This window comes from Odocoileus virginianus, chromosome 17 (genome assembly GCF_023699985.2).
Source record: "Odocoileus virginianus isolate 20LAN1187 ecotype Illinois chromosome 17, Ovbor_1.2, whole genome shotgun sequence".
In the NCBI taxonomy this organism is placed as follows: domain Eukaryota; kingdom Metazoa; phylum Chordata; class Mammalia; order Artiodactyla; family Cervidae; genus Odocoileus; species Odocoileus virginianus.
In genome coordinates, this window is record NC_069690.1 from 49,648,275 (window position 1) to 49,672,337 (window position 24,063).

Here is a 24,063-nt window from a genome sequence, read left to right on the forward strand (position 1 = left end):
AAAAACCACTGCAATGTTGTAAAGTAATTAGCCTCCAACTAATAAAAATAAATGAAAAAAAAAATTAAAAAAATAAAAGTTTCTATCCATTTGACTTTTTTTTTTTTCCATTTGACTTTTTACCTCTGATCTAGAAATCAGGCCACTGGGATTGAGGGAGGCTTTGTGTGGACCTCAAACCCTAGGAGTCGGTGGCTCCATCAGCCTCTTTGGAGGTTAGAAGGAGACGGGGCCATTGTGCCTCTGGCTCACAGGTGTTCCTAACTGCTTTGTATCAACAGAAAATTTTATCATTCTCAGTGAGCTTTTCATATATTTGTCTGAGCCTTAAAACATGGAGTATCATCTCCAGGTAATTCATTCATTTAACAAATGTTTATTAAACATCTCCTGTGTCGAGGAAGCAGGTTCAGGGAAGTTAAGTCTTGCTCAAGGTCCCGTGGACCCCACATGGCAGTAACAGTTTGATCTTTCTGTGATGGAGCCAGAGATGAGCTAGGCACCAATCCTGGGTGCTCCAGGGGGCCCTGGAGGTTGGCCCTTCCTGCCTTCTCCCCTCGCCCTCCTCTGGAGATGGAGTTCCTCCCAGCCCCTACCCCACCCCTTACCTTTCCCATGAGGGACTCGACTGCTCTGCGGGTGACACAGTAGAGGCCACCGGATGCCTCTCTCTCCTGGATGATGTCCCCTCTCTGGCTGGAGGTGTCATACTCCTCCTGACTCAAGTACTCTGAAGGTGACAGTTGATGGGGATGTCACACACCCAGCTGCTCCCTCAAGAGCCCGTGTTGAACACCCCCCACCCCCACAGACCCCTGTGAGCTCTAGGGGAAGCTCTTGCTAGGGTTTCCTCTTTATAAACCTGATCCTGCTCTCTCTGCTTGGAGGAGTCTGTGCCCTGCACATTCACCCTGAACTCAGACACAGCAGGTGCCCAGTCAATGCCAGAATGTGGGTGGATGGATGGAAGTTTGGGTGGAAGGAAGGATGGAGGGAAAGAAGGAAGGATGGACAGATGTAGATAAACCCCTCTGCCATCACTTCCCAAGCCCCAAACTTACATATGCAACTTCTTACACCCAGAAATCCCTTCAAGCCCTTAAATCAGTCATTCTCAACTGGGGGCAATTTCTCCCCCAAGGGACACTTGGTAATGTCTGGAGACATTTCTGACTGTCACAGCTTTTGGGGAGGGGCTCTGCTCCGGGCATCGAGTGGGTTGAGCCCCAGGTATGTTACCCATCTTCGATGCACAGGACAGCCCACAATAGAGAAGGACCCTGAAGGTCATGCCCAGGCTGAGAACCCCTGCCCTGTATAAACATGTTAGAACACACCCCTACTTTTCCCTTCTTCCTGAATAGCACCCACTCTCCCAAGTGAGAACCGCATGTGCCACCCTGCTAGCTTCCACCCTCCGGAGCACCACCAGACCCTGCAGACAGCTCTTGGGACTACCCTCTCTTCCCTGCTGTGGCTTTGCTTTCCCTCTGGCCCTGAGGGGTCCAGTGGTCTTTAGCTTCTCCAGTCTGTCTTCTATTCTGCTTTCAAAACAGGTATTCAAAGATCAGGCCTGATCCCATCCCCTAGCCCACAGCACTTCCAGGCACCCACCGCCTCCTCCCCATCCTACCTCGGTACATGGCACATTCTGCTTCTCAGCCTGGACTGCCTTGTTCTGCTCACAAACTCCTGCCTGTCATCCCCACCCTCACTCCTACCCCTCTCCAAAGAATTCCCCTCTGGGCCGCTTGTGGAGTTTAGACAAGTCAGCCTGCCACATGTTTAGGTGTCTGTCTCCAGAGGAGCAGACTAGACACCCAGGACCTGTAACCCTCTGCATAGAGCCTGGCACTCAGCAGGTGCTCACTGCAGGAACTGCGTGGACCACACTTGCTCCCCTCTGTCCCCTCTGCAAACTCCAGGAGAGAAGGACAGGGCCCTGTTCACCCTCACGTTGTAGCCCGACTCTCCGGGGCAGTCACCAACCAGGAATGGTGGATAGAGGAAAGTGCCAAGGAGCCAACTCCTGCCCTCCAGCCAGCTGAGCCACCTCTCCTGCAGGGCAGGGCCACGGGGACCCAGGATTCCCACTGGCCAGTTCATCTCCATGGCTCTACATTGAGTGGCTTTGGGCAGGTGGATGGAGCCCTTTGGTTGTATGACTCCATGGAGTACAAACCAAGCTGCCAGCAGAACTGCGCTTTGCCCCACCCCTCCCCCGTCCCAAATCATGTTCATCTGAAACCTCAGATTTTCACCTTATTTGGAAATAAGATCTTTATAGATGCTGTTAGTTAAGAGGAGGTTGTACTGGAGTAGGGTGGTCTGAAATCCAATGACTGGCTCCTCGTAAGAAAGTAATGTGAAGGCAGAGGGACACACAGATGAGGAGGCAGAGATCGGAGTGTTATAGTCACAAGCCACCATCAGCCACCAGAGCAGGGAGAGGCAGGAAGGATGCCCCCCACCGCAGCCTTTGGAGAAAGGGCAGGCTGTGGAGACAATTTCAGACTTCCAGCCTTTAGAACACGAAGGGAATGCATCTCTGCTGTTTTAAGCCCCCTGGTTTGTGGTCCTTTCTTTAGGCAGCTCCAGGACCACTCTGTCATCCACACCCTTGAAAGCAGATACAGCGTTCTGCCAAGGCCTCGCCACGCCACCTGACAGTTAGGTGGGACTCCCAGGTGAGAGCGTACCTGCTGGGCATTTCTTAAACCCTTGGAAGAGGCACAGCTTCTCAATCAGGACCTTCCCCACCACCCTGGGCACGAAGAGCACGGGCCGGGGCTGGCTGGGCCTGTGGGGGCGCACCAGGGTGTAGGGCACCAGGGTGAAGCAGCTCTCGGCCCAAAAGCACACAGTGGCGGGGTCTGTGGGAGGAAGGAGCGTGAGTGGGCCGCGCGCCGGGCTGCAGCAGCCCCCGCCCCCAGGACGGCCTGTCTGTCTTGCTCGCTGCTGCGGCCCGGCCCCCGCGGTAACACAGGTACACTGGTCTCCTGCGTGATGCACCACGGCCTCCACACCTGTCCTGGCTGGTTTCTTTGTACTTGCTGATCAGATGTCCTGCTTCTCTAGGATCACCTTTGTAGACTGCAGCTTAAACTCTTTTCCCCGTTTGGCTCACAGGGAAGATAGAAAACCTGAGTTTATCCTCCCAAACAGTCTGGAAGCTTCCTGTGTCTTCTTCCTTAGCCTCATCCTCGGGGACACATGATCCCAGTCCTTCCCTCCCTCCCTGATCCCTGATCTCCTCTCCTGGTCATTTCGGTAATATTAGATGCGGGTTGGGTTGGGAGGACCCCCTGGAAGAGGGCATGGCAACCCACTCCAGTTTTCCTTGCCTGGAGAATCCCATGGACAGAGGAGCCTGGGGGCCATAGAGTCGCAAAGAGTCAGACATGACTGAAGTGACTAAGGACACAGGCACTCAAAGCACTTTTCAAGAAAGTAAATTCAGAATGATTTACCTTTCTCTAAATTAACTTCTGCTTATCTCATCACAGTTTTACCTGCACAGGGATCTGTGCTGTGCTGGCCTCTGTCACAGCCACTGCCCCCGACCCCAGCCACTATATTCCCTGGGGCTTTTAAAAACGGCGGCTGTCTGAGGGCCCATTGGTTTGTGGAGTGCTGGGCATTTGGAGAATGTTTAGACTTTACTATTTAAAAGGACTGCTGTTCAGATGACTGTACCAGTGGTTTCGGACCATCTTATTGGGGTAGATTACAGAAGTAGGAGCATCAGTTAAAGGTCACTAAGGGTGTATACCAACTGCTTTCCAGAAGGGCACATAGACATCAATTATGATTCTTAAAACAGATTCTGGCCTAGATGAATGGTGTTATCCTGACCAAGCTGCCCAACCACTGCGGCCCCTGAAGACCCTCCACCAGCCCCACCTGCCTCACCTTCTACCCGGCTCGGGTCCGACTGGCTTCCTTCAAAGCTTGACCACAGAGGGCTGGCCTTGGTTCTGTCCATACTGACAATGCGGACCAACTTCTGGGCTCCCCCAGAAGGCTGCTGGATGAGGTAGAAGGAACGTCATACAGTGCTGGGGGCCTGCCTCCGCCAAATCCAGGGTGATCTCTGGCCCCAGGCTGTGCCCACTGAACAGTCAGGAGGCCCAGGCCCCATGACAGGGGATGGGAGATGAGGGGTGGCCAAAGAGTGTCCTCAGGCTTAGCCCTCCTTAGGGAGGGCAGGGAGTGGGAGGTAGAAAGGAAGAGTAGGGGCCTCCCAGCCTAGCCGTGCCACAATCCCGGGGGCTGCCCAAGTGCCTTGCTCAGGGGCAGCTGAGTGTTCTATGTCGGGGCAACTTAATGGTGCCCAGCCTCAGTGGAGAATAAGAATGGGGTGCACATGGCGGGCAAATGGGGTAACCTGGAAGTAAGAGGCAGGGAGCATACACGATATATCTGCACACAATAGATCTTGCAGGCTAGGCAGTACGCAGACCCAAATGAAGGTTTGGACCGCGTAGTAAGAGACACACCGAGTCACCCCACATCAGGTCAGCAACCTACTCTCTCCACATGGGACCCTCAGTCAGTGCCCACAGTTTTCCAGCCCACCCCAGGTAGGTCTGTGATTTTGGGGGTGGAAGGAGGGCTTGACTGGGCCCCTCCCTCAGGATGATGTGAGTTGGGAGAGAAGAAGGCCAGCGGGGGGAGAGGCAGAGCCCACCCGAGTGGGACCCCATGTCTAGGACCTGGACTGACCGGGTGAGCGCCCCACCTCACCTTTCGGGTCATGGTGCTCTGATGAGCCATGTCCTGGAGGAGGGCGATGAGCAGCTGCTGAGCCCTGTGAGGGGGAGAACGACCCCAGCCCAGCTGCAGGGAGGGCTGGACGGGAGAGGTGGGCCCCTGCACAGTGCTCTGGGACACCCCCCTGCCCCCGCCATGGTCCTTCACCCCAGCAGCCCTGTAGTCCCCTGGGGTTCTTAAACACCTGCAGAGCCCCAGCCCACCCCTGGAGATGCTAACTGAATTGTTCTGAGGGAGGGTCCAGGCAACACAGTCTGAGCGGGGTGGAGGCCACCACTCCAGGACCTCACTAGTCCCAGTGTGGCCTGAGGATTTCAGCCTGGCATCACCCAGAGAGGGCCTGGAAATGCAGGGTCTCAGGCCTCTCCCTGCATCCGCTGAGTGTGATCTCCACGTGGCAGAATTTGCAGTGAGGCTTGAGATCAGCCGGACGAGACACCCTGCTTGGTGCCTTATGGTTGATCTATTATAGAACGTGATTCTGAGCAGGGGTACTGTTGCTCACCCAGGGAGGGTGACTGGCTGTCCCAGTTGGCCCGGGACTGAGGGAGTTCCCCAGGACATGGGGCTTTCCGACAGTCCTGGACACACCTGCACGATGGGTCACCTTCCCCCAGGAGACACTGGCAATGTCTGGAGAGATTTGAGGTTGTCACCACTGGCAGGGGGCCAGGGGCACTACTTGCATCCAGTGGGTGGAGGCTGAGATGCTGGTCAGCATTCCAAAGTGCCCAGGACAGCCCCCAGCGACAAACGATGAGCCAGCCCCAAACATCCACAGTGCTGAGGATGAAAAACTGGTCCCACATACCCTAGAATGCTCTAGGACTCAAGTCCATCCCTTTTCACAAAGGAAGCCCATCTAAGCAGTGAACCTGGTGGGTCGCACATTGGAGATTCCACTTCTTGGAGGTGCCCCACCCCATATCCCTGGGCAGTGAAGGGAGCCTCAGGAAGGCTGTTTCTCCTGGGCAGGAGGGGACCTCCTGGCTAAGCAAGACCAGGCAGTATCCCCTCCCTCCCCCGGGCAGGTCCCCGGGCTCTCTCTCGGGGGTGGGAGCCCAGGACGACTGCTCACCGTGTGTAGTTGGGGATGGTGCCATGCTCCGTGCCCTTGGTGCTGTAGGGGCCAACGCGGTGGGCGTGCCAGCAGCTGCTGCCCTGGAACAGGGTGTCTGTGACGTGCAAGATGTCATTGCAGCGCACCTGAAGCTCTCCCTCCGCCCGCCCCTCCAGGGCCAGATTGACCCGGATGTAGAAGGAGTCCCCTGATGTGGCCACTTTGGCCTCCATGTCCTGGACCAGCTTCTTATAACCTGATCAAAGAGGACATGGGGACAGGTAAGCCCAGAGCCGTGATGCCCCGTGAGGATGGTTCTGCTTTGGGGGCCACTGTGGACTTGGGGCACAGCCTGGCTCTGCAGTGGGCTAGGAGTGTTGGCATCAGTGGCCTCTGGGGGAGTGTGGAGTGGATAGGGGAGTGTGTACCCTCCATGTTGACCTTCACTGACAGACAGCAGAAGCCATTCACCCTCCGGAGAAGTCCGACGGCCCGCTCCAGGGTCATGCCCTCCAGGACAGCCTTGGATGAGGGCTCGGTTGCCTCGTAATCCACCTGATGGAAGATCATGAGGGTTACTTCTGTTGACCAGGCTTTTTTAGCTGCGGTCTGAGTGCAGGCATGTGCCCTGCAGCAGACTCACCGCTTCCCAGACACCCATCCACCCCCATCAGAGCCCTGTGTCAGGACACCCTGATGCGGGGTCTCCAGGCTAAACACATTCCCACCCAGGATCAGGTACTTAGATTGCCACTGGGTGCCAAGTTTCCGGTCTCCAACATGCTCCATTCTAGAGCATTCTAGAACAGAGATCTCAGTTTGGGACTATTGACGTTTGGGGCCGTCCTGGGCACTGCAGGATGTTTTGCACCTTCTCTGACCTCCACCCACCAGATGCCAGGGCACCCCTCATGTCACCTCTTCCCCAGCTGTGAAATCCACAGGGCTCTTATCCACTCATTTGTTCCCGGTGTTGTTTTGGTTTAGGAGAATAGATATGTTTATAATGAGAAAAACAGAGATGTTTTTAATGCTGTTAGAATGGAATTGGCCCCATTCGAGTATCAGGACTGTCTCATAAAGGGGATCTGTTGCTTTAACCACAATGTGAGCTGACAATTGCAAATCTCACCAGGACTGTTAGAAGTGTGACGAAGGGCTTTTGTGTTGGGTGGGCTGATGCTTACGTCAGGAGCTCTGTGTGTGATTATTCGAGACAGAGAAGAACTCAGCTCAGCCCATGGACAGTGGGGAGAAGCCGTGGGGTCCATGGAATCCTGATTGAGGGTGCAGCCCCTCCCTCCCCTTCTCAGCCCTACATCCCCCCACACCCCCCTACCCTGGGAGGAATTGGTGATGCCTGTTATTCAAATTTCTTGCTAATCTTAAAAGGCCTGATGCTTAATAATTCTGCTTTTGTTGTTGCTGCTGTTCAGTTGCCAAGTCATGTCTGACTCTTTGTTACCCTATGGACTACAGCACGCTGGGCTTTGGTATCCCTCACCATCTCCCGGAGTTTGCCCAAGTTCATATCCATTGAATCAGTGATGCTTTTAGGTAACATCAAAGTGACCTCCCTGTCCATGTGTTCACTTAATAATAATTAGGTTGTACATTTTTGTTTTCTGCAGTTTAATGGATATTTTATAGTAAAGAAATTTTTTTAAGTCCCCAAGGGTTAAAATGGTGAATTTTATTATGTGTACTTTAATACATACACATGAAGTAACAGTAAGATTATTACAATTAAAAAAAAAAGCCCACATCAGAATCTTATGTAATCTCTATCAGAAGATTCTGGGGCCAAGATTGCTTCATCCCCAAAGCCTGCTCAGCTGGTGCATAGTCCAGCCTTCAACAGCTTGTAGGTCACCCTCGAGTTCAAGGATGTCAGGATGGAGAAGGGCACAGGGTTTTGATGATAGTCACCAGGACTCTCTAATCATTGTGTTACTCTATTTTATGTCAGCCCAAGAAAAGAGCGTGGACCAATCCAATAATCCATTTTTGTCAAGTTGAATCCATGGCTGCCTGGGTTACCTGCCCCTCATGCTGACCCCACTTTCAAGAGGATGCTGGGGGCTTGAGGTGCTGACGCCACACTCACCATGACAATCTGGGTGCCGGGGCGCAAAGCCATCTCATCTGCCGCAGAGCCCGGGGTGACCCGATGAATGAAGATGCCCGTGAGGTTCCCGCCAATAACGCTTATCTGCTCCAGCAGTGCACCACCCTGGAAGGCCAGCGCCGTGACCTGGCTCAGGATCTTGCGGGCCGGCCTCCGCCTCACTGGAAAGCAGCTGCAGGAAGCGAGGGGCCGGAGCTCAGGTGTCCTAGAGCAGGAGCTTGGGTCTCCCCCTCGGTCCCCTCTAGTCCCAGCATTCTGGAATTCTTCCCAGGCCTCAAACAGGTTGACAGTGAGGACACAGTCCTCACTCTGCTCTGCCACCTGCTGGCCCCAGCCCTCTGCTCACCTGGTGGAGAGATAGAGATCCCCAGAAGACGGCAGCAGGCTGTTCTCAGATTCAGGGAGGTCTAGAAGGAAGCCAGTGGCTCAGGTATGGAGCTGGGCCAGCCCTCAAGGTCACCCCACTTCTGAAGGAGTTTTGGCTCACCGGTGCAACCTCAGTGTCACCCCTGCCCCTGCCGCAGGCACCCGCCTGTTTGTTGTATGTTTTGCTGAAGCTGAACCTTCTCTTGCCCCTCTCTTCCTTGATGCCCAAAACCTTGATTCACCTCGGCTAAAATAGGAGAGGCTAGTGGGGAGCTGCATTTGTCAGGGTTTAATCTACATTGTGTCCTTTTGCAGTATTTGAGTTGCTAGCATTTTACAAAATAGGGAATCTGGAATCTGGATTTCTGTCTTCACTTGAGAAATCAAATCTGGCATAACTCTGGGCCTGTATTTCTGTGCGGCAGCCACCGCTGGCACTGGTCATCAGCTGCCTCCTGTCTCCCGGGTCACCCTGCTGCCCAGCTGGCCACAGGACTGCCACAGGACTGCCAGCTGGACTCTGAGTTGGCAATCTGCAGGGCTAGATGTCCTCAGAGTCTCCCCAAGGCCTATATTTTAGTAGCCTGTGAGGCAGATGGGCTGCCCCCAGCCCAGGTGTCAGCCTCCCTGCAGGTAAGGTTGCCCTTCTTGCCTCCTGAGCTGCTCAGAGAACCAGAGGGCTCTGACAGCTAGTGGTCGCCAGTTGCAGACAGCCTGTGCCCAGCTCACAGATAAACATACACTCATGCTCACATTCAAAGCCAAGTGAAATTATACACTCTCAATGTATTTGAGGTCAAAAGTAAATAAACCAGGACTTGATGCACAATCATGACAAAAGGGAAAAAAAGAGCATTGACTCATCCTGTTTGTGATCTCACATCCAGATTGGTTATATCTGGGGTGGAGCCTCCATTATAAATAAAAATGGCAATGAATTTGTAAGAGGAAAGGTTTCTGGTCATGTGACCCACAGAAAGCCCGAGGCCATCAGTCCTAAAGGGGCTGCCAGGCGACAGCGTGGGGATACACGCACTCTCTGGTGGCCGTGAGGTGAAATTCAGACAAGATGCCAAGCTCCTGCTCTGTGCAAGGCCCAAGGCTGCAGGGGGCAAGATAAGGAGGCTGTCCATGAGGGGCCTGTGCCTTGAGAAGGAGACAGGACCAGTTAAGTGACAAATATGAGGAATAAGTCACAGGAGAAATGGGAATGTCTCAGATGCAAGCATGCGGCAGAAATGTTCCCAGTAAGCGCCTCAGCGAGGAGCAGTGAGGATGGAAGCCGGCTGCCCTCTAGTGTCACTGGGAGGCCCAAGTGTCCGTGGGTCAGAGCAGGGAGGGACAGAGAGAGGACGTGTGTGTCTGGAGCTACCTGAACTTTATGCTGAGCTGGACGTGGAGGTGAACGCAACTCCTTTAGCCTCAAGGTAAAAACCAAAGGACGCTCAGGAAATACAGCACATCTGGACACTGGTTTGAACTGCCCGGCTGTCTGGATTTTCCCAGAGGCTCAGGTCAGGGCAGCAGTCAGTTCACTCCTCTCTGCGCCTCCCCTGGGGTGTCTCACCTGCCCCCCTGAAGATCCCTGTCTTTTCCTTCCTGTCTCTGCCAGCCCAGCCAGGGCTGGTGGGGTGGCCGCAGAGGTTTGGGGGTACACTCACCTGCCCGGTCTACAATCTCAAAATCCAAGTCTGCATTGCTCTTCTTAGCACCCAGGGAACCTCCCTGATCCACTGCCACGATTTCTGGGCAGCCGCTACAAAGCATAAGAAGATGGAAGTCAATGTCCCAGGGAGCTAAGGGCAGTGAAGCCACCTGACCCTCTCCCCAGCCCCACTCTACCTGGAAGGCCAGGAGTCTTCCCAGAAGCCCTCTGTGGCCCGCTTGCATAGGGATTGCTGGCTGGGAGGCGCAGGGCTGCTGGAGCGGAAGCTGTCCACCAGCTCTTGGCTGGACGTGGCGCTCAGGTCAGACCAGAGCTGAGACTGGGGGAGGACACAGCAGAAGTCACCACGGGGCTCTCATGGGGATCCCTCAGGACCCTGACCCTGCTGCCTCTACTGTGTAGAGTGTAATGATAACAAGCCACAGCCTCCCACTGGCAGGGTAGAGGAGGCAAGAGGAGGGGAGAGAGGAGCAAAGAGGCAAGCCACATTAACTGAGCACCTACTATGTGTTGGGTACTCTATTAGCTACTTCTAGATTTTACGTTGCTTAGTTCTTTCTTTTTTAAGCTTTTGGCCACCCTTCCACATATGGGATCTTAGTCCCTGACTAGGGATTGAGTCCACGCCCTCCTGCAGTGGAAGTGCAGAATCTTAACCACTGGACCACCAAGGAAGTCACCTGTATCCTTTAGTTCTTAATGATAAATCTATCTGGTGGGTAGCATTGTCCCACTTTGGGGTGTCCCAGGTGGTGCTAGTGGTAAGTAATTTGCCTGCCAGTGCAGACCCAGGTTTGATCCCTGGGTCGGGAAGATCCCCTGGAGAAGGAAATGGCAACCCATTCCAATATTCTTGCCTGGAGAATCCCATAGACAGAGGAGTCTGGTGGGCTACAGTCCATGGGGGTCACAAAGAGTCAGATGTGACTGAGCATCTGAGAACACATACTGCCCCACTTTACATATAGAGCAACTGAGGCCAGAGAGGCTAAGTTACTGGCTAGGGAGGGTCATGTGCTGACGGGGTGGAAACATGCAAGATGCAGAGCGTGGAACTGGAGGATGCAGGTGAAATGTGTAGATCCGGGTACAGCTCCCCTGTTCACTTGATAAGCATTTCTTTAGCATCTTTAAGTATCTCCTACATGCCAGACCCTCTTCTGTCCCGATAGACAGGTCTGGTCCGGCCCCAGCAGTGGTGGAGGCACTGGCCGTACCTCAGAGGAGCTGCCGTCAGTGTCGTCCCGCGGGCAGAGGGCAAACATGCGCACCAGCCGCTGCTTCCCCTTCGGACAGGGCTCCCTGACCCCCGCCTCCTGCTTGGGCTGCCAAAGACCCAGACAGGATGGTTAATTTAGGGAATATCCTAGGTTGCTCTTGGAGTTTCTACCGAGTCACAACCCCTGTATCTCCAGTTTCCTGAGTGGTTTCCTTTCCTGGGCTTCAAGGTGAAACATTTATGTCCCCTTCTCCCAACCTGGGACACCTGGGACTGTGGGAGCTGGCCACCAATGGGATCATGCAGCAACCAGCTTGGTGACTGCATTTTATCCCCTTTGGATAATACATGTTATTCTCTCCTGGTTATACAAATAATAGATACTACATGTATATATTGGTGGGGAGGAATAGTCCAATTAGAGATGAAAGTAAAATTGACCCATCCTCCCACACTCAGAAATAGAGCAGCAAGCATTTGCTGTCTGTCTGTCAGTCTCTTTTCCATGCATACGTATATTTTTTTGAACATATTTGAGGTGGCGCTGAGTAGGGGAGGGAAGAAGGGCCGGGACCCCTGCTTAGGGAGGGGAGGGTCTGGCTGTGCCTTCCAGGTGTTGCTGGGCACCTCTGAAGAGGTGAAGAGACACCAGGGTGTTTGCAGCTGGAACTGCTGGCAAGACCATCATTAGAGGTTTTACAGTAATTTTAGTTCTTTGAGAATGCAGCTTCCTTGGTTTCTATCACTCAGCTCTCAGGTAGTTTACTTGCAAGCTTCCCAGGAAGACGTCACCCATTAGACCAAGCGACTACCTGCACAGCTTCGTATGCTTGCTTTCTTCATTGAGCGCCACACAGTCCAGGTTCCAGAACCTTCCACCAAGCTAACCCTTCTATGACTTGCATAGTATTAGCATAAAAAGAGATGCAGAAACAGACTCAGCCTGCCCAACTGGGCACCATCAACCTTTGATCACACGACACAGTCTGCTCACAGGAGCCAGCATTGTGGACAGAGCTAAATCCGGTGGTGCCAGTGGGCCTGCATGGCTGGCTAGGGTCTGCCCCGACACCCTGCATCTTCCCCCCAGCAGCGCTCACCCCTGGTGATGACTCGGCCTGCACCTGCAGCCGCTGGACCTGCTGGCGCAGCTCGCAAACCTGGTCTGTCAGCTCAAACACCTTCCTGCGGAGGGCGTCCTTCTCGGTCAGGTTCTGAGAAATCTCCATCTGGGCTCCATCCCTCGCTGAGTAGGCCTGGGAGCCAAGATGGGAGATAGAAAGGATCGATGTCCAGAGGATAAAGAGGCTGTGTCGCAGGAGTCCAGCCAGAGAAAGCCCTGGACTCCCCTGGTGTGTAGCACACACAGCTCGTTCTGTGGCTTACCACCATTTATGATTCACGTAAAAGTGAGCCGTTTCAGTAACAGCCAAGAAAGGGGTTCACACAAACACCTCCTGCTAGAAATGAAAGGAGGGAAGATGATGTGCAGCGGGCATGGCAGCAGGTAACTGTGGCAGGGAATTGAGAAACATCCCGGGGACCAAGGAGAGAGACCCTGAGTCTGGAACCTGCTGCCATTGAGGTCAGGTGACCTGGCTAGCCAGCAATAAGCCACACCCAGAGTGGCCTTCCCGACCCTCCTGAGACCCCTTGGGGACTGCACCTTCGGTCCTCGGAGCCCCTCAGCCTGGCACCCCGGCTGGCCCCTCATTCCTCCTGGGCACCTGGTCTCGCTCCTTCTGCAGCTCGGCCACTTGGCTCTGCAGGGCGTTCATCTTCTCCTTGTAGATTTCACAGTCCACCTTGGTTTTCTGGAACTGGAGCAGGGTCTGCTCCTTCTCTTCCCAGTACTGGACGGAGGGGGACAAACGGAGGTCAGTGGGGCCCATGGAGGTCAGGGGGCCCAGGGAGGTCAGTGACTCCAAGGGTAGGGCTGAGGATGGGGGTGGGGGAGCCTTGGGGTGAGGGAGGTGGTTCTCAAGAGGAAATAAGGTGAATTGACACTCATTTTTTAAGTGCTAGATTTTAGGTGCATCTAGAGTTGCTGTGTTGATTATATTTTAATTTGATCATCAAAATATGCATGGGTCCTGCATGTCAAATTGTGTTTTGTTTATTCCATGTCCCAAAAGGCATACCTATTTTCCCTCTGCCCACCTCATTCTCTTCCACTGTCTCCTTTCTCTCATCCCCTCCTTGCCTTTTACAGCAACTAAATAAATCCCTGGCTCTCACCCTGGGGCCCCCATGCACTGGAAATTGCTCTGTATTTTTTTTTTTTTTGCTCTGTGTTTTAATTGCTTGTTTGCCTGATCCATTTTCTTATCACCCCACAAAGTGGATGTGGCCTTTAGCATTGGATCCTGAGTTGGTGCTCAGTCTAGTTTGACAAAGGAATAAGCGAATAGGCCAATGCATTTTTGGGCAAAGTTGGTTTTAAGCTCAGTGTGGTTTAAAGAATCTGCTTCCTCATCCAGACAGCCCGGCCCCTAAACACGGCCCAACAGCGTCACCTGCTTTCGCTGTCTCTCAGCAGCCACCGCCCGCTCCCTCAGAGAGTGGATGCGGTCCACCAGCTCCTGCCTGCTCTCCAGGGCCTCGTCCAGATTCTGCTCCAGAATGTCCTTCTCCGCCTGGTACAAAGAGAGGTCATCCCAGGGACCCTGACCTCCCCAAAGGCCCCGGGGAAACATCCCTATCATCTCGTCTCCAGGACAGGAGGCGGGAAGCTTGGAGTCCAGGTGTGGGGATGGATTTAGCTTTATTACTGCACATTAGGCAGGAAAAAAAGGCAAGGTCAGCAATCAAAATGTGGAACATGCATTTCAGCTCCATGTGAGCATGGCTAGGAGACAAAGTACAGGAAGCTGAAAGCCTCTGAGGGTAGTATAGCACCTCCTTCTTTTAGGCAGTTTCAGCCTGCTCCCTCAATAGATCCAAAGGCAGAGACTTCCAGAGTGAATATCAAGGGGTGAGGCGTTCCCTCTTCACGCTCACTTTTATGAACGATGGCACAGTTCAGGCCGGGGGACCCACACCCTGTGAATGTCTATTGAAGGACTAGTTCAAAAAATAGATATTTATTGATCGAAAGGGACTGGAGAGGAGAGATAGATGATTTGCATAATTTCAGGGTGCTGGTGACACGAACTTCTCTGCATCCTACAGTTTCCCACTCCCCCGTGCCTGCCTGGGCGGGATGGCAGAATATTTTGCAGGCAGAAAGTTTCCCCCACTTTCACAACCTTAAAGCTAATCGCATCAATTATAATCAGCCTCCATTTACTCCAAAACAACATAGCAGCAGCAAACAAGCTAAGACTTTTGAATACGTGCGCAATAGCTTTCAATTTTGCCAGAATATGGGGTCTGGAAAGAAGGGGAAGGAGAGACGTGAGAAGGGGTGGTGAGGCTGAGTCACTGGGTTTCATCTCACCGAGGCCTTAGCCACACCTCAGTGGAACCACTTGTCAGAAATCCCACAGTCTGGAGGCCACAGGCCAAGGCCAGTGACACTACCTGGCCACAGGAAAGGAAGCTGAGCCTTGAGGGGAGGACCAGGGCAGGAAGTTGAACCTTGGGGGCATCAGGACCCACCAGGCTGAAGGTCAGGGAGCGGAGCCTCTCATTCTCCTCCTTCAGGCGGCTCAGCTCCTCGTCTCCAGGCTCCAGGTCACTGGCCATCTTCAGGGACCGCTCTCGAAATTCCCGCTCACAGGAGGAAGACATCTTCTCTCGCTGCAGCTCTTGCTTCATCAGATACAGCTGCCAGGGAGGAAATGGAGGAGGAGAAGGTCACTGCTGTTTCTCCACTAGACCAGGAGCCAGGTGTGGTCCTCAGCCTTTCTCCTTAAGGATGATGCTTTTCATACTCAAAAAGGTCCCTCTCCCAAGATTTCAAATTCCATGAAAGGGTTTTACCTAACGAATAGTCCCTGTGGGATGATAAAAGCATTTTAGCTTTATCTTACCGGTGAGGTGTAGGGGTTAAATCACTGAGCTGGGGTCCCCGGGAACAGAGAAAGGAGCCCTTGCCACTGGCTCTTGGATCTGACAGCCAGTGCGGCCAGGGATGAATGGCCAGTGAGCCTCCTCCAGCATGGCCCTGCTTCTCCGGCTTTCCGCATTCCGCTAAACATGTCAGATGAAGTAGGGGGCAGCAAGAAGAAACCCCGGGGGATCTACTGGAATTAGAGGTTTGGGTGTGAACTCATGATTTCTAAAATATGTGCATGTATGTGTATATGCATACTTGCATGCATATGTGCCTATCCATAATTGTAGGTGTATGTATACTTATGTATCTATGTGCATGTTTCCTAGTCCTCTCTGCTAAAACGGCTGAGGAGCCAAGATACCCCAGTAGCAATGAGCACACCTAGAGCCCAGATCTTGATCACTAAAAGGAACTGGGGCCCCTTGAAGAAATGGTTGACTTTGGAGCTGAGGTAGGCTGGGTATGAGATGATCCTAGAATATCTTGTGATGATGCAAAGAAAGTCAGTGCTAAGAAAACTCGACCTCATGTCATGTCCCAGGACACAACATATTGACGGGGTTCTCACTGCCAAATCTAGGACACTTTCAGCACCAAACTAAAGACAATAATATGTTACAGATTATTGGAAATAGGAATCCAGGCATCTGTGCCAATAACAGATGCACAAGTGGGGAAAGGAAAGGCACCCTCTCACGGTCAGGATGCTGAGGGCCCACTGGTCACCAGAGGGAGCACTGGAGATGGGGCTCATAATTTTGCAGCCACAGAGTAAAGATGTGCTCAGGCAAGAATCACTGGTCAGGCTAAGTCCAGGGGGAGGTGTCAACATGAAGCCGGGGTGCTTGCTGGCCTCAAAACACCTCTCCCATACCCCAGATTGCTTACCAGCTGCAGGGAGCAATAAAGAGTACTTTGGCTATTTTGGTACAATACCTGATCCTGGACTGGAGGGAAAATGCCATAAAGAATGTACTTTAGGCCAACTATAAAACTGTAACCCACACAGTAGATTAAAGGATTATATCACTGTAATTTTATGAAGTTGACAACTGCACCACGATTATATAAGAGAATATCCTATTTTTAGGAAATATACATCGAAATGTTTGGGGGTAAAGGGCCATGATGTGTTCAACTCAAGTGGTTCAGGAAAAAGTGTGTGTACATGTGGGGAAAGAAAGAGAGAGAGCACAGTGACAAAGAAAAGGTTACGTGGATGTCATTTGTATTTTTAGCTGTATATTTTTGGGTAAATTCAAAATTCTTTCTAAATAAAATTTAGAAAACTAAAATCAAACAATGCCATAGTTAAAAGCAAATGCCAAAATGACAAGGAATGACTATCCTCCATAAAGAACTCTTGTAGATCAATAAGAAGATACAATAATTATCCCCAAAAGAAATATGAGTAAAAGACTGTTGGGGTCTGAGGGGGCCTCACTAGTAACATTTCTGTTCTCTCATCTGAATCCAGGACCAGCTGAGAAAGACAAAGGAGGAGCCAATAGAAGTCCACTGTCCCCCTGGTTACTGACAAGTCGGAGGGGAGCAGGGCTAGATGGGTCCACTATTCTGTCCACACCCGGAATAGCCAGACAGGCCCCCAGAGGTAGGACAGGGAGGAGGGCTCCCCATGGTGGGCACTTCACAGACCAGGCGATTGCAAGGCAGGGTGGACTTGAGGCCACATAGCCTATTCAAGGGGACCCTGGTGGAAGAGAAGTTTCCTGCAGGGGTGTTGCAGGGAGTGGGAGTAGGGGTTCCAGGAGATAGGCCAGCAAGTGCAAAGGCCCAGTGTGGGGAGCAGCAGGTCAGGATGAGCACCCCAAGCTGTTACCTCTTCCTGCAGGCCACGGCAGCGTGTGGTGGCCAGCTCCTTCTCCTGCAGCGCATTGCTGTAGTGCAGCGAGAGACTCAGCATCTCGTCCTTCAGCTTCAGCACCTCGTGGAAGTGGGCGCTGACCTCGCGCTTCATGCGGCTGTGGTCAGCCTCCAGCTGATGCAGGCCTTCAGCGCGGGCCTCGGCCTGGTCCAGGCGCTCCTGCAGCTGCTGGCACTGCCGCAGCAGTGCCTCCTTCTGCCCCTTCTCCTGGCTCAGCTCCTCCTGCAGGCTCCCGATGGCCCCAGCCAGGCACTCGGTCAGCTTGGACGTCTCCATGAGACCTGCAGGATGGGGCAGGTAGGCCAGAGGCTCCTCATCCTGCAGGATCTTGCTTCCTGCACCCACACTCTCAAGCAGGGCCCCCACACTAATCTATGGGTCACCTTAAATGCTTCCAGGCTCAACAGGACTAGATATTTCGGTTAAATAAATAGCATGACAGGTGATTTTTGTCCCCATTCTTGGCTTCCCTGTGGGACCTGGCTGTTTAAACCTAACTCCCCATCCCCTGCCATCATCAGCTGAACCTTGCTCGATGTTCATTCTCATGTCATCCTAAGGAAAACATAACAAAGAACATGAATCTGTATAACAGAACCCTGAATCCCATAAATAGGGGCTGTGATGACAAATAGGCTGAAACACTTTCTAAACCACAGTTTTGACTTATGTCACCCTGCCCCTTCAAATACCTTAATCTCTCAATAGCTCCTCCAGGGAAGCCTAAAATGACTCGGTTAATGAACAAGACCTCATCTCCCACCTGGCCGGTATAAATCTTTACTTAACAGCTCCTCTCCTTTTTCCTGCCGTCGGCCCCTCCCAAGAGCCAGGGCTGGGCAGGACGGGGCAGGACCGAGTGGAAACCAGTTTCCCTTCTGCCTCAAGCACCTCAAGGTAAAGGTTTTCTAGGAAAGGACACAGTTCCTCTTTGCCTGCGCTTCTCAGATGCAGGTTCCACCCGCTGTGAGGGGTCTGCTCTTGGTGCTGGATAGTTAGGGACAAAGCTTTTCATTTATAACCCAAGGTCATGGGCTCTGCCTATCCACCCCGACTAGGGTTAGTGTGTGGGGGTCTCCTCACCCCCCACAGTCTGGTGGGTTGGTTGGAGCACAGAGACAGGAATGTCTGCCCAGTTTGGAACAGCCTACAGTCAAGGAGGGACACCGCCTCACTCCTGGTTATATCACCAGATCTCACCACTGAAGTCTGTGAAGTCCACGCTGGGCTGCAGCCCGGTGACCAGGGTGTAGACATCAGGGTTGTGGAACTTCAGGCTCTCCAGCAAGGCAATGGCCCCATTCTTGCCTCGAGTCTTTAGCAAATCCAACAAGTACCCTTTGGAGAGAGAACAGTCTTAGCTAGCCAGGTACTGGGGAGGCTTCCCATGAAGGAAGCAGAGTATAGCAGGGTGGCGGCGGGGCGGGGAGGGGGTCATCCTTGCACATCTAGGAATCAGGAGGTCAAAGCAGTTTTTCAGGGTCGATTTACTACTTCCATGATGGTGGTCAGACTCGAAAGGGGTCAGGCTGATATTTATTGAGGAACTGCTACAACCCAAGTACTAAGAGTTGAGAATAAAAGACTCAAAAGGATAATCGTTGCTCTCCAGACCTCTCCCAGGTGTGTTGTGGACACATGCAGACACACATATACAAAGCAGGTGGGAGGAAAGAAGCAAATAGCAGTGCCCCCAGGGTCCAGTCCCAGAGAGGCTCAGACCTTCCAAGCCCACCTAGATCCCATCACTCTCAGCTTGATTTAGTAGCTTGAATTAATTTCTCCCCTATGTCCCAATGGTCATAAGGCAACAGGCACAAATAGTATCATATTGATAGCTACCACTTTCTGCCTGTTTTCGAAGGCCCAGGCTTTGAGATGAGTATCTGATAAAGAGTAACTCATTCCATTCTCCTAACAACTTCATATGATGAAGCTTTCCTGTTTTTGAATGAATAAACACAGTTAGTCAGACAATCAGAATCAGCTCCAGAGACATCTGGAGTGGGTTGAGTTGTGGCCCCCAAAGTTATGTCCACTCGGAAGCTGCCAATGGGACCTTGTTTGGAAAAGGCTTTGCAGATGTAATTAAGGTAAGGATCTCAAGAGGAGGTCCTCCTGAGTTATGCAGGTAGGCCTTAAATCCAATCACAAATGTTCTTATAAGAGACAGAAGAGGAGAAGACAGAAAGAAGGCCGTGTGATGATAGAAGCAGAGATTGGAGTGATGTAGTCACAAACCAAGGATGCTGGGGCCACCAGAAGCAGAAAAAGGCAAAAAGTTTTGCCTTCAGTGAAACAGATCACCAGCCCAGGTGGGATGCATGAGACAAGTGCTCGGGCCTGGTGCACTGGGAAGACCCAGAGGAATCGGGTGGAGAGGGATTGGGATGGGGAATACATGTAACTTCATGGCTGATTCATGTCAATGTATGACAAAACCCACTGCAATGTTGTGAAGTAATTAGCCTCCAACTAATAAAAAAAAAAAATTAAAAAAAAAAAGTTTTGCCTTCAGAGGAGTTCAGCCCTTCTGACACCTTGATTTCAGGCTTTTGGCTTCCACAGTGTGAAAGAAGATATTTCTGCAGTTTTAAGCCACCCAGTTTGTGGTCATCTGTGGTGGCATTTCTGGGGCACTAACCCAGTCCCATGACTTGACCTCAGCTCACCTCAAGGTCCTGCGCTCCCTCCCCTCACAGGGGCTTTCCCAGTGCCACCTGCGCTGAGCTGGCTCTGCAGTGGACTGGGACACAGGTCCTCACCGACTCTCATGGCTGAGTTGTTGAACCTGGGGCTGTGCAGCACCTCCTCCTCGTCCAGCTGGTCCAGCACCTTGGCCTGGCGCAGGTAGGGAGTGAGACGGCTGGGGCAGATGCTGCGTACGATCCTGCAGCGGTGGTCCTCCATCATCTCCCACAGCACCTCCTCGTCCAGGGAGGTCAGCGAGGAATCCGTGCGGCACAGCTCCGCCATGGCCCAGCCTCAGCACCCTGGATGGGAAGGGTGGCCACGGAGGGCTGGGGTCAGAGAAACACAGCTTCCTGTCCAGGAGGTCTTTCCATCCAAACCCTCTTCCCCAAGTCAGCAGTAGAGAGGAAATGACCAATTCAGAGAGGTCATGACACCTGCTCCGGCCCGGGTGTCCTACGACCAGCAGGAGGATCCTGTCCATCCTTATGGTTGATATCAAGCCAATTCCTCAACCAGGAGCAGAGCAAGCAGAACGGGGTTTCTTTTGGATTCAGGAGCCTGGATTTGCCTTTAAATCTCAGGAAGCTGCCCCTGGCCTGGGGAATGGGTGTACTGAATGAGGGTGACATTACAAACTAGATGGATGGGGGTTTCCCTGGTGGTTCAGTGGTTAAGACTCTGTGCTCCCAATGCAGGGGGCCCAGGTTCAATCCCTGGTCAGGGGACTAGATCCCACATGCCACAACTAAAGACCCTGCATGCTACAGCTAACACCTGGTGCAGCCAAATAAATAAAAAATAAAATAAAAATCTGTCTCATTGAAAAAACAAAACAAACCAGATGGATCTAGAACATAAATTCTTAACAGGTGTGACAGAGCCCCCAAGGGGTCAAAAACTGATTCTTGAGCAAAAATTCTTACTCTTCTGTGTACTGGAGTGGGTTGCCGTTTCCTCCTACAGGGGATCTTCCTGACCCAGTGATCGAACCCAGGTCTCTTACGTCTCTTGCTCTGACAGGCAGGTTCTTTACCACCAGCGCCACCTGGGAAGCCCATATAAAGCACAGATGTGCATAAATAGACAGTATATCTGTGAGGTTAATATCTCATGAAAGGGTGATTTGGGAAAGGGGAGAGACAATCACATCCAAGCACAAGACCTTGTGTTAAGAGGACCTCAGAAGACCCCCTGCCCAGACTGCCAGCCACAGAACCCACCCCAGATTTGGCTTTGTAATGAGTCACCTCCACAGGTGTGCCCCCATCTGAGCCCCTCTCCTCCCTCCAGCCCTGGCACAAAGTCACTAGCCCACTGATCCATCTAAATACTCTAAGATGCTTTTAACCTGCAGCCTGTTTTAAGCATCTTAAGCAAGTCCTGCAAATGATCTAAAATATCCATATACCAGTCACACAGATTCAACCCATCTTAACACTTTGCACCTGGTCTCCTTTTTAAGGACACGCAGTTAGAGACAGCCCAGTTCTGTTGTCTCCAGGTCCTGTCCCTCACTCTCTTCCCGTAGGTAACTTCTGGACCATGTGCTGCATATGAGTGTGTCTAAAATAACACAGGGCATCTTGCCATGTGCCCCCGGGGGCCCCATAAACAGTGTGGTGCTGGGCATGGCTCTATACTCAGCCTGTTTATTTTTTTGTTGTTTATTTTTGCCACACCACGTGGCTTGTGGTATCTTAGTTCCCCCATCAGGGATCAGATCTGGGTCCATGGCAGTGACAGCCCAAGTCTTAACCACTGGATAGTCAAGAAAGTCCCTCAGCCTGTTTTTTGAGGTTTAGCAAATGGATACATGCAGCTTGATATATTTTTAAACTGTGTACTGAATTCAGTTATACTAAGAAACCATAGTCGGTGCTCCTGTGGATGGACCTTAGGTTGTTTTGCCTTTTTCTCCAACACATATAGTGCCACAGTGACTGTAACCTTGGGCACAGGTGGGAGAGTTTCTCTCAGACCTGAGAATTCCTATGATTTGGTTCTTTCCATTTGGAATGGCAAGGTGGAGCAGCTGGAGTCAAATACCTGTATTTTAAAAAAAGCTTTTGGCTGTACCACACGACATGTGGGATCTTAGTTTCCCGATCAGGGATTGAACCTGTCCCCCTGCTTGGAAACTCAGAGTCTTAACCACTGGGCCACCAAGGTAATCCCTCAAATACCTCTTGAAGAGGTCTATACATGAAAAATGCTTGAAAACCAGAGCAAATCAACCCTTGTAAACTAAGAAGACAAGGAGATGGTCACTGGATGGTCCTGTCCCCATGGACAGCCCCCTACAGTCCATGCGAGGGGCCCCGTCTTTAGCGAGGACTCACCAAAAACTGCTCACATTTGTTTTTGCAGGCACTCCTCGCAGTGGGATGAGATCCCGGGTCCCCTCTGAGGCCAGGTGTGGTGCTGGCAGGACAGGCCTGGGCGAGAAAAGCCTGAAAACCCGTACTAAGATGATCTCATATCTATCTCGAGTCGCATGACTTGCACAGAAACTCGAGTTTCGGCACCAAAGACTAATGCAAGGGGGGAGAAAAGCAAACTGTTCCAGGAAACAGTTTGACAGATCTTTGATCCCTACCATTTGCTCAGGAGCTATAAAAGCTTCCTTGGGGCTTGGAAGCAGGCTTGTAGAAGGAAGGTGAGCTTTGAACCCTAGGAGACCAAGGAGAGTGCGCAGGTGCAATGGTCACACTGCATGTCTTTGTCACCAGGGGGCCTGACTCCACTGATACCCTTCCCCTAGCTCTTGTACTCAGAAGGAGGGATATGCCGACATTTGTGGGTGGGAAAGGGGCGCGGGGATCTCACTGGTTGAGGAAGAAGAGGGAGCAAGCCAAGAATAGGGGTGCTGCCCTTAGGTGGTTCATTCCTGGTTTCTTCAGGGAACAGCTGATGGATGCTTAGGAATCAGGGTTTTATAGGTTGAACTGTTTCCATGAATCAGGGTTTTATATGTTGAAGTCCTCACTCCCAGTACCTGTGAAAGTAGTTTTATTTGGAAATCATGGCAGATGTGATCAAGATAAAGTTATCAGGGTAGGGCCTTGAATCCCTTATGACTTAGTGACCTTATAAGAAGAGAAGCAATCCAGAGAAAGACTTACAGGGAGAAGTCATGTGACAACCAAGGCAGAGATCAGAGCAATGCGCATAGAAGCCAAGGGTCACCAAGAATTGAGAGCAACACCCAAGGCTCAGAAAAAGGCATTGAGCAGATTCTCCCGGACACCTTCAGATGGAGTCTGGACCTGCTGGCACCTAGATTTTGGATTTCTGGTCTTCAGAACTCAGGGCAAATACATTTCTGTCATTTTAAGCCAGGCGGTGTGGTAATTTATTATGGCAGCCTTGGGAAACTAATACATACGCGCAAAGGGAATTTGGAAACTGGCTCAAGTCCTGGAGTGCCCGGCCATGTCCAAGCAGTCAACTACACACTTGAATGGAAGGCTCGCGAGCTCCTGGGATCTCTACCCAGTAGAAGTCTGCATCTCTTTGGTGTGGCCCTTCAAATCAGGATGACCTACCTTGCATCAGGACCAGCTGTGCAATCCACAGAGCCCAGTACAAAATGAAAATGTGGGCCCCTAGTTTAAAAAGTCTCCAGAAGTTCTAGATAGTGGTAGCAGAGCATCAGACCAAGCACAGGGTCCTAGGCACAGGTTACACCCATGAAGCTGGCCCTGATTCGCACGATCAAGGGGTCTCCAGGCCCTCATTATGTAATTTATGCCCAAATTCCTATCTCACCCAAGTGATTCTCTTGTGATGATCAAAGCCCTTCTGTGAGGTTCTCTTTTAGATGCCGCTGGGGGAATAAGCATTCACTTCTTGGTACCTAGAGGTGGGTGGGCGTGTCAAGAGATGGAGGGCCAAATGAGATGCACCTTCTCCATGGCTGCCAGACTGGTGACTTGCGGCCAGGACAGACTTCTAACTGGTCAACCACCCAAGGACCCAGGACAGAGGATAAACTCCAGGAGCAGTCCTTCCCAGCCCCATCCAGCCCTGCCTCAGAAGGCCATACTGTTTGTTTTCTCAGGCCCTGCCTGTGCTTCTGGAAACTAGGTGTGGCAGCAATAATACATCGGTGCCCAGCCCCAGTGCTTGGCCAAAGGAGGCTGGGCCTGAGGCACCTGACAGCCCTGCGCCCCCAGCCAAGCTCCCATCCCCTGCCCCGGAGGCCCCAATACGGCTGAGTGCTTCTGCCCTCAGCCAGTTTGTGTTCTCTGCCGGCCTCCTCCGTTCCACCCC

The 24,063-nt window shown here is 52.1% G+C and overlaps 1 protein-coding gene and 1 non-coding gene across 2 annotated transcripts in view; one reads left to right on the top strand and one right to left on the bottom strand.

Moving 5' to 3' along the window:
• CARD14 (caspase recruitment domain family member 14) overlaps window positions 1-20,084 on the bottom strand; it is a 21,374-nt gene extending 1,290 nt beyond the window's left edge. Inside the window, exons 1-18 of the mRNA XM_070479811.1 lie at window positions 19,863-20,084; window positions 18,298-18,435; window positions 17,053-17,378; window positions 14,813-14,980; window positions 13,729-13,848; window positions 12,940-13,065; window positions 12,304-12,468; window positions 11,211-11,312; window positions 10,170-10,312; window positions 9,989-10,083; window positions 8,308-8,368; window positions 7,941-8,133; window positions 6,262-6,388; window positions 5,852-6,089; window positions 4,747-4,810; window positions 3,913-4,027; window positions 2,700-2,873; window positions 609-730 (exon numbers count right to left, since the gene is read on the bottom strand). Coding sequence (XP_070335912.1) covers window positions 609-730; window positions 2,700-2,873; window positions 3,913-4,027; window positions 4,747-4,810; window positions 5,852-6,089; window positions 6,262-6,388; window positions 7,941-8,133; window positions 8,308-8,368; window positions 9,989-10,083; window positions 10,170-10,312; window positions 11,211-11,312; window positions 12,304-12,468; window positions 12,940-13,065; window positions 13,729-13,848; window positions 14,813-14,980; window positions 17,053-17,378; window positions 18,298-18,435; window positions 19,863-20,073 — 2,688 coding nt within the window. The 5' untranslated portion in view covers window positions 20,074-20,084. The remainder of the gene's footprint in view (window positions 1-608; window positions 731-2,699; window positions 2,874-3,912; window positions 4,028-4,746; window positions 4,811-5,851; window positions 6,090-6,261; window positions 6,389-7,940; window positions 8,134-8,307; window positions 8,369-9,988; window positions 10,084-10,169; window positions 10,313-11,210; window positions 11,313-12,303; window positions 12,469-12,939; window positions 13,066-13,728; window positions 13,849-14,812; window positions 14,981-17,052; window positions 17,379-18,297; window positions 18,436-19,862) is intronic.
• Window positions 20,085-20,443: 359 nt separating this feature from the next.
• TRNAG-CCC (transfer RNA glycine (anticodon CCC)) lies at window positions 20,444-20,516 on the top strand. Its single transcript has one exon. It is a non-coding gene; the product is annotated as a tRNA-Gly (tRNA).
• Window positions 20,517-24,063: the final 3,547 nt, after the last annotated feature.